At 41.3% G+C, this 9,924-nt stretch overlaps 2 protein-coding genes across 2 annotated transcripts in view; one reads left to right on the top strand and one right to left on the bottom strand.

Moving 5' to 3' along the window:
• NLN (neurolysin) overlaps window positions 1-921 on the bottom strand; it is a 225,002-nt gene extending 224,081 nt beyond the window's left edge. The window contains exon 1 of the mRNA XM_007952864.2: window positions 767-921. Within this exon, the coding sequence (XP_007951055.1) occupies window positions 767-801 (35 nt within the window). The 5' untranslated portion in view covers window positions 802-921. The remainder of the gene's footprint in view (window positions 1-766) is intronic.
• A 1,872-nt stretch (window positions 922-2,793) lies between these two features.
• SGTB (small glutamine rich tetratricopeptide repeat co-chaperone beta) overlaps window positions 2,794-9,924 on the top strand; it is an 88,232-nt gene continuing 81,101 nt past the window's right edge. The window contains exon 1 of the mRNA XM_007952863.2: window positions 2,794-2,893. Within this exon, the coding sequence (XP_007951054.1) occupies window positions 2,794-2,893 (100 nt within the window). The remainder of the gene's footprint in view (window positions 2,894-9,924) is intronic.

The following is a 9,924-nucleotide window of genomic DNA, read 5'->3' as shown; positions in this document are numbered from 1 at the left end:
GGGTTTGAACCGCCAGCCTTCTGGTTAGCAGTCAAATGCCTTAGGCAGTATGCCACCAGAGCTCCCCACCAGCAGCCTGGAGACTAGTAAAAAAGAACACACTAAAATATGTTCAAAATCATTACATTAATTCTACAATTACTATTGTCCCCTGAATGCATCATGACTACAAGGGCTGAGCAACACAAAGCTTCATACAAGATGAGTGGCAATGTGAAATATAAAACTGTAACAAGCTGAAACGCTGATATGTTCTAACACAGTTTTACAGGTCTATAGCCAGGTACACTCATTTCTTTTTTTTCTGTTGGATCTTCATTTGGATTTACAGTTGAGGGTTGGATTTGGGAGGGGTGTGGTGGTGGCGGCATTGTTTCTGGAAAGACCACTCCATCCAGAGCATCCATGCAAAGAATTTCAATCAGCATCTTGCTACTGGTCTATTGCAGAGGGGTGTGGTTAGGAAGCTAGGAAACAATCCAAAACTGCAGCTGAGGATGCGAAACCGTGTCCAAGCAATAATTTTTTCCATTTTGGGCCAAGTCAATTTGCCCCTGCACTAGTCAGAATATTTTATGGAAAAAATAGTAATAAAAAGGAAATTAGAAAGCATGGACAGAAATAAACAGCAAAACCAAAGCTGTTTCATTTTGTGTGGCTGTTAAATGATTGGTATGCTAATGATGTGTGCGACAGGCAAATGAGAATTGCTATTTCTGAGTCTACAGCTGTGGCACTTTAATGACAGGTCTGCAGTTCTGGATGCGGGCTAAAGTCAAAGGATTTTCTTTCTGTATTCATTTGGACCCGGGCTTGTGACCAGTTGGACTCACTGAGGCTGAGGCAGACCCAAACAATGGGGAATGGATGCTCTCCTCAGGGATCAGAGGAAGCAAAGTGGCCCCTGGGCTCCCGTGCCAGGTGTCCCGCAAGGGTCGAGCATGCAGTCTGCCAGGAGGAAGGGTCTTAAGAGCGTCATAGGGGTGTGGCTGGGAAAGGCTGGGCCAGGGCGCTCGGTACTGTCCCGGCAGAAGACTCCGCCTTGCCCATAGTCAAGATCAACCCGCGTAACGGAGGTACCTGTGGAGGCCTCGCACAGCTGAAAGGCACAGAGCGATCATGGGAGCGCCGACAGGCCGGCGGCAGCAGGCGCGTTGTCCTTGGGTTTGGAAGAGCTGAAGGAGGGCGGCCGGAGTAGGGGATCTGGGGAGCCGCGGAGGGGCCTAGACTAGGAGAAGACGGCAGTAGCACCCACTACAGCTGCGGCGGCGGCCTGCCCAGCCCGGGCCCTCCCACGTGCGGCAGTCCACGCCGGCCCCCCTCTTCAGCCCCGCCCCGCTCCACCCCGTGTTCCCGCCCCGCGCGTCCTACACCGCCCCGGGGGCGGTCCTGGCGAGACCTAGGCACTGCGAGCGAAGTGCTCCGCCGGGTGGGCTGAGGGGACGGTGGCGGCGGCTTGGAAACCTTGGAAGTTTGGGTGAGTGCTGCCTGCGTTGCGGCTCGAGAGCCAGGCTTTATGCTGAAGAGGAGGGGGTGGGCGGACTGGCCTACGGACGCCCGCGAGACCGGAGCTGTCGTCTCGGATCCTCTTGCTGGTACGGGGCTTCTGCCCAGAAAGGGTCCATCTCCTGCCTCCCCAGCCGGGGGCCTGCACGATACACCCGCCGCAAACCCTTTCAGGGCTGAGGTACAGCCCTGGTGCTGCAGGGAGGGAGAAGAAGGTCGCTGTGCTCTGGGGAAAAAAAGGGAGAGAAGTCTGGAGAAGATTAGGTATCTCTTAACCTCTTTGCAGCTCCTTTCCCCTATTTTTTCACCTTCTGCCCTAGGGCCTTATGCAGTACTTGCAACCCATGGCCTAGATACTGTGCTCGGCTTTAAAATAAGTACACAAATAATAAACATCCTAGCGGCGGTTACCACACCCTGGCTTTGAATTAGGGAACCCGGGTGCAGATGGATGATGCGATTTAGTGGAAATAAGCCATTAATGCTGGCTGGCCCTGCGCCACTGTTTGGATGCGATAGTATTCCATGTGAATGAACATGATCAAGAGCTTCCTGTTCCCCACAAGAGCACAGCTACTGCAGAGCACTGATGGGTTTGTAGTATCCATCGACTTAGGCAGTGATTTCGTGACACATCTGTTGATTAAGGAGAAATGCTATTTTTATTCAGGATGACTGTCAACAGTTGAACAACCATTCCTTAACGTATTTTCTCATCAGATATAATCGCTCAGGCTACAAAACTGGGTGGAGTGTAAATTACGTATACATTAAAAAAAAAAAAAAAAAAAAAAAAAAAACTCATGAAATAGAGAAAAATACCAAGTGGGGATCAGCTTCTGAGTCAGCAGTATGAAATCTCCCTCAACTTAGTACTGAGGGCTTTTGGGGGTACTTATATCTGTGTCTCTACTGCTCTCTCTATCTATGTACATTGTTAAGATTTAGTGAGAGCTTATATTGTACATATTTTGAGAAAAAATTGACTTATAAAAGACTGAACAATCTAATATTACTGGGTATAAATAAAAATATGTAATAAATCACTGTAACAATACCCTGTGCTCTCCTGGCTCTCTAAAAGGAGAATGGATAGGAGGTAGTACAGGGTGTTTTTTTTTTTTGTATTTTTTTTTTTTTTTGGTTTATTTGCTTTTTTCACTTTTAATGTAATTCATAACCCTCATTATTTATAAAGTTTGTGATTTGTAAGTTTTGTGACTAATTATTTAAAATAAATTAGTGTTTTTGTTTTTCTTATCAGGAAAACCTGTTCAAGCTTCTAAAATGTCATCTATTAAGCACCTAGTTTATGCAGTTATTCGTTTCTTACGGGAACAAAGTCAGATGGATGCTTATACTTCTGATGAACAAGAAAGCTTGGAAGGTAGGCAGCTGTTTTTTGCACTTACTTATATTTTAATTATAAAGACTAAAATGGTTAGAAGCCTGGTTTTATGATCCATTATAGCAAAATCAGAATGTCCTGTTCATCTTTGAAGAAGAGAGGCCTAATTTTATTCCTGTTCTTTGAGGAGGAGCTGGTGTAGTACAGTGGTTAAGTGCTTGGTAACTGAAAGGTCAGAGGTTCGAACCTACCACCTGCTCCATGGGAGAAAGATGTGGCAATGTGCTTTTGTAAAGATTATGGCCTTGGAAACCCCGTGGGGTAGTTCTCCTCTGATGTGTAGGATCACTATGAGTTGGAATTGACTTGATGGCAATGGATTTGTTCTCTGAGGCTTATTTGATTTATTTGTTTTAATTAACACCAGGATAAGGGGGCTATCTTTTATTAATTGAACAACTACTGTATGTTAAACCCACTGCCATCAAGTTGATTCTGACTCACAGTGATCCTATAGGACAGAGTAGAACTGCCCCATAGGGTTTCCAAGTTTGTAGATCTTTACAGAAGCAGATTGCTTCATCTTTCTCCTGCAGAGCAGGAGCAGCTGTTAGATTTGAACTGCTGACCTTTTGTTTAGCATCCACATGCTTCAACTGCACCACCAGAGCTCCTTATGTGTTAGAACTATCCTATTTATATTATAGGGAATTTATCCTTCACAGTGACTGTTAATATTATCTCCATTTAACAGATGAATTAATGAAACTAGATAGGTTAAGTGAAAGTGACATAGCTAATATATGTCAAAGCTGAAATTTAAATCCTAGTTCTTACTCAAAAACTCTTACTGTGTCCTCTAATGGGAAAGCATCCAGTTTAGAAACAGTGTATGAGAATACCTTAGTTATAATAAACCAAAAAAAAACAACCAAACCCACTGCCATCGAGTCGATTTAGGCTCATAGTGACTCCCATTAGGCTTCTGAGGCAGTCAGTCTTAACAGAAGTAAATTGCCCCATCTTCCTTCATGGTGTGGCTGATGGGTTTGAACCACCAACCTTCTGGTTAGCAGTCCAATGTCTTAGGCACTGTACCACCAGAGCTCCTTAGTTATCATAATAACACCATGTGAAAAGTCTAATAATTATACTCCTAGTGAGCTGACAAGTTGTTATCTGGGCCTTGAAATGAGAATATTTCACCCTTGTTTTTATATGAGCTTTAAATACTGGATTTGGTAATTTGTAAAATTAATCAGAGCTTGGATGATAGCATCTTATGTTTCCTTGACACCATCCTTTGTTCTTCATGTTTATGCTGTATGATATTTAAATTAAATATAACAAGATAGAATTTTGCAGATGGGCTTGTGGACATTCACTGGCCCTTTGGAGAATTCAGTAAGCTTCCTTGTGGCCTAAAGACTTAATTGCAATAAGACAGTATATTTGGGAAAACTTAGTACTAATGTGAATTTCCCTTCTTAAAACTTGCTTCTATAAAGGGACACATCTATTACTTTTAACCAGTGCTTTCCTTGTGAATATGCTTTTAGGAAGGAGCTCAGGTAGCATAGTGCCTAAGGCACTTGACTGCTAACCAGAAAGCTGGTGGTTCAAACCCACCAGCCACTCCTCGGAAGGAAGATGAGGCAATCTACTTCCGTAGTGATACTGCCTGGGAAACCCAAGGAGGGGTCACTATGAGTTGGGTCTGACTCGACGGCACAGAACAACAACAATACTTTTAGGAGGTGGAATGGAAATTGGTTATCTGCTCTAAATTTTGCAGTCTAGTGAGATGATGTCTTTCCAGGTGACCATAGGAGGAACTGGTGACACACAGTTGGAGAACATTGCAATCAGCCCATTTAATATGAAGGTATTTTTGTCTTCCTTGATGATTAGCTTGTATGAAGATAAAGGTGATTGGTTACCTAAAGGAAATACTGGTTATGGTTGCTCTGTAGCAAACAGATAGATGCAGTCATTTAAAAATATATATATTTTTTCTATTCAAAGACAGTATAATACTTCTAAAAGTGAGAAAGAAAATTGAGAGTTTTTAAAAACCAAGATGTTAAATCCTATTTTTAACATAGTATTCAGCCAAAAATACCAGTATGTGCCTTCAGCTGTTTGTTATATATGGCAGTCAGAAATGGTGCCAATTGTTTTTTTTTTTTTTTTTAATCAACCTCTATTTTTGACTCTGTGAGTCTAATTTAATTGATTATGAAATCATGTGGAGGTGTCTGCCCACCTACTAGACATTTAAAAAATCTTTAGGAAATGGCCTAAGTTCTAATACTGACTTCACCACTACTATCAAGCTTGGAGTCTCATTATGAGATCTTGTCACCCATTCCTCCTAATCGTTGTCATCAATTCACTTCTGCTTTGTATTTTGACTGTTTTGGGTCCTTGTCCCTTTCACTCTCTCTAGCACTATTCCTGCCTTAGTTCTTGGTGACTGCAGAATACTCATAGCTGATTCTTCTAGTTCTCTGGCTTCTCTCTCAGTTCCTTAATGTTCTCCCTTCTGGTGATCTTGTCTTCTTATTTACCTTAACTGTGCACCCCGTTGGTCATTCTCTAGACCAGTGGTTCTTACCAGGAATGATTTTAAAATGTCTGAAGACATTTTTGATGTCACAACAAGGGAAGTCGTTACTGACATCTAATGGGTAGAGACTAGGAATGATGCTAATCATGGTATAACACACAGGACTGCTCCCACAACAAGAATTATCTAGTCCAAAATGTCACTAGTTCCAAGGGTGGGAAACTTCCTTAGACCTCATTATCCAATTGTGATTCCTTCATACTCTCTTAGACAGTTCACTTCCTTACTACTACTGCTTGTTTTCTGGCTCTATCCCAACAGTTGTTTAACCCTGCCAATACCTCCAGTCTCTTGATCTTTCACCTTTTTATGCCCTCTTCTTACTCAGCTTAAATTCCATGATCAATCCTTTTTATACCCTTCCCTTTCTTGTAAAAATTCAACCTTGTTTAAATGAAACTCTACACCTACTCCATGCCCATATCCATATAGTTATACATAAACCAAGAAAACCAAACCAGTTGCTACTGAATCAATTCTGACTCATAGTGACCCTACAGGTCAGAGTAAAACTGCCCCATCAGGTTTCTAAGGTTGTAAATATTTACGGAATTAGACTGCCACATCTTTCTCCTGTGGAATGTCTGGTGGGTTCAAACCACCAGCTTTCTGGTTAACAGCTGAGCTATTAACCACTGCACCACCAGGAGTCCTTTATTGTACATGGAGAAAAAAATACAGCTATGCTGACTAGTTCTGCTTTAAATCCATGACTATGATCCTCAAGTAGGTCTTTAATGCTGCCAGGCAATCACACTATCTGTTCCTTCACTTTCCTAGATGACATTCTAACCCTTTCTCCTGTCTTCTCAAGCCTTGAACCTCCTGTCCCATACTCCCTTTTAGTTGATGACCTTGCTTCCTACCTCACCAAGAAAGTTTAAGTACTGAGAAAACAACTTCCACAGACTCCCACTGCTCTATCTATCCATCTGCTAACATCTGTACCCATATGCTCTGCCTACTTGCCTGTCTGCCTTTTATCATAGATATACTGTCCATGCTCCTTTCTAATTGGAACCTCTCCACAGGTACCCACCCTGTCTCACCTACTCTAGGATATCACTAGTTATTCTACTCTTTCTCTTACTTCATCAAATTTTCACCCTTTTGGATCATTTCCATCAGAATATGAGCTTTCAATTATTTCTGCCTTCTTACAAAAACAAGAACAAAAAATTACCGTTGGCCCTACTGTTCCCACCCCTCTTCCTCAACTAAGGCCTAATTTTGTCTCCCTTTGCTCTAAACCTCTTTGAAAGAGTTCTCCAGTTCCTCTCCTATTCTTTCTTAAACCCATTCCAGTTAGTCATTTGCCTCATCTCTCTACTTACATTGTTCTCATCAAGGTCATTAGTGATTATGTGCAGTTTTGATGGGTAGTTCTCAACCTTCATCTGACATATGAGCTGTCATTGATACAGTTGATGACTACTCCCTCATCCTTACCTTCTTGCACATATATTCACTTGGCTTCCAGGATACTTATACTCTCTTGATTTTCTTCCTATCTTATTGTTTATTTCTTCTCTGTCTCCTTTGCTGATTCCTCTTTTTCCTGATCTGGAGTGCTCAGGTCCTGTCTTGGCTCTCTTCTCTGTCTACACTCACTTTTTTGGTGCTATATTCAGTGTCTTGGCTTTAAATATCTTTCACTTATATGGTGGCATATCTCAGATTTATACCCTAAGCCTAGACCTTTCTTCTGAAATCTAGACTTCTATAGTTACTGCCTCGTAAATAGATATCTCTGCTTGTATATCTAATAGGCATCTCAAATTTGACACAGCCAAAACTGAACTCCTGAACTTCCCCTGGAAAATCTGTTCTATCTGCAACTTCCACATCTTAATTGATGGCAATTCTAGCTCTTCAGTTACTCAGGCCAAAAACTTGGGCATCACTCTGGACTCTTTGTCTCAAATTTCTGTCCCAATAAATCTTCCTGGGTGGACCTTCAAAATAAGTTTGGAATTTGACTGCTTCTTCCCATCTTCATTGGTATCACTCCTGGTTAGAGCTACAAGTATTTTTCACCAGGATTTCTGTTGTTGTTAATTTGCCATCGAGTTAGCCCTGTCTCATAGAGACCCCTCCTTGGGTTTCCGAGGCAGTATCACTACAGAAGTAGGATTGCCCAACCTTCCTTCCGAGGAGTGGCTGGTGGGTTTGAACCGCCAGCCTTCTGGTTAGCAGTCAAGTGCCTTAGGCACTATGCTACCAGAGCTCCTAGGATTTCTGTAGTATCCACTAACTGATCTCTCTCCTTTTATCCTTGCCCTTCCATTGTCTGTTCTCAAGACAGCTGCCAGAGGGATCTATTAAATAGTATATGTCATATTATGTCACTCTTCCACTCAGAAATCTTGCAACAGCTTCTTATGTTACATGGTCATTGTCTAAAGACTATATATAATTTGGACTTTCATAATTTGGACTTCTGTGATTTTTCTAATGTCTGTCTACTTTTCCCCTTGGCTTCAGACCTATTGTGTAGTGCCTAAGGCATTTGACTGCTAACCAAAAGGCTAGCGGTTCAAACCCACTAGCCACTCCTTGGAAGGAAGACTGGGCAATCTACTTCCGTAGGGATACTGCCTCGGAAACCCAAAGAGGGGTCGCTGTGACTCGGATTTGACTGGATAGCAGTGAGTTTGGTTTGGTTTTGGTTTCCTTACTTTGAATGCATCTTGCCTAAGGGCTTTTGATCCAGCTGTTTCATTTGCCTGGAATATTCTTCCCACTAGATAAAAGGCAACCATCTCTTTGAAGTGTCTTTTTTCAAGCAGCCTATGCTGACCACTCTATTAAATCTGTAGCCCCTTTCCTGTTCCATTCCCCACCTATTTACTCTGTACTACTTGTTTATTATTTATAGTCTACTCTCCCCTCCTCACAGAATGTAAGCTCCAAGAGGTCAGGGATCTTTTCAGTTTTGTTCACTGATATATCCCAAGTGCCTAGAAAAGTTCCTAACACATGGTAGGTGCATAGTAAATATTTGTGGGATTTATGAATTGAGTCAAATAATCCAGGGCAGATCATTTAGTGAGTTTGTATCTTCTTTCTAAGTCTATTATGTGGAGATACCCGCTCCCCACCATGAGCTGGAATTTATTCTACGGCAACTGAAACAACAACCCATCTAATGGCTTTGTCAGGAGTGTCAGAATTAGTGATTAGTAGGTGTGTAGCATGTGAAAACTTTTGAATAAAGTGCTATATAGATGAGATGTGATATTATTGAATAGAATTCTTTGCTTGTCTTTCTCTTCATCAGTACCAAGCAGTTATTATTTGGTGTTAAAGTATATATATAAATATATTTAGTATATTTTATATGTATATGTATATATGTGTATATGTATATATCATATAAAAGGATCTATAAGTATAGTTTATAGTATATATGTATAGAGTTGTGTTGTGCAATAAGGAGCTCTGGTAGTGTAGTGGGTAAGGCATTTGGTTGCTAACCAGAAGGTTGGCTGTTCAAACACACCAGATGCTCTGCAGGAAGCTGAGACGGTCTACTTCCATAAAGATTTACAGCCTTGGAAACCCAGTGGGGGTTGCTATGAGTCAGAATTGAGTCGATGGCAGTAGGTTTGGTTTTTTTGGTGTGGTGGCGTAGTAGTTAAACCATTGGGCTGCTAACTGAAAGGTCAGCAGTTTGAATCCACTAACCACTCCTCAGGAGAAAGATGAGGCAGTCTGCTTCTGTAAAGATTTACAGCCTTGGAAAGCCTATGGGTCAGTTCTACTCTGTCCTATAGTGTTACTATGAATTAGAATTGACTGAGTGGTACAATTTGTATATGTATAGTGTTTCTTTAGACTTTTATGACTTATTCCTGAGTGTAATTTCCTGAAAGGAGGATCACATGTAATAATCCTTGTTTCTTAAATGAGAACCTTGAGGTAAAAATAAATTGGATTATTTCTCCAGATTATTTAATTTTGGGGGCTGAATTAATAATAATAATAAATGAAATAGTCCTGAATTCTGAGGCTGTGGTAGATTTGTTCACTAAGCCATATGTCTTCTAAATATGTTAGTATTGAACACTAAAGCATTTTGGCAATCCAGTTTTCTTATTAAAACAGAAGTTGTTTTTTTTTTTTTCTTTTTTAAAAAAAAGGCCACCTCTTTTAGTGATATTTAATCGGGTTTGTTGTTGTTGTTATATGCCGTGGAATCAGCCCTGACTCATAGTGACCCCTCCTTGGGTTTCCAAGGTGGTATCACTATGGAAGTAGATTGCCCTTTATAGTGAAATATGTGAGAGCCAGAAGTCGGTGGACTGCCTTGTTTTGCTGTATCTCACAAGTTTTCTGCCTTTGACAGGATACAGTCTTGCCATTTTTCTTTTGCTTTCTATTAGTGGAAAATACTTGACTTTTTCTTCTCTGACACGTTTCTGCTTTACACACATTCTGG

This window comes from Orycteropus afer, unplaced genomic scaffold (assembly GCF_000298275.1).
Source record: "Orycteropus afer afer isolate SDZICR_OR568_19922 unplaced genomic scaffold, OryAfe1.0 scaffold00362, whole genome shotgun sequence".
NCBI classification, from domain to species: Eukaryota; Metazoa; Chordata; class Mammalia; order Tubulidentata; family Orycteropodidae; genus Orycteropus; species Orycteropus afer.
The sequence above is the reverse complement of the archived record's forward strand: the minus strand, read 5'-3'. Positions and strand labels throughout refer to the sequence as shown.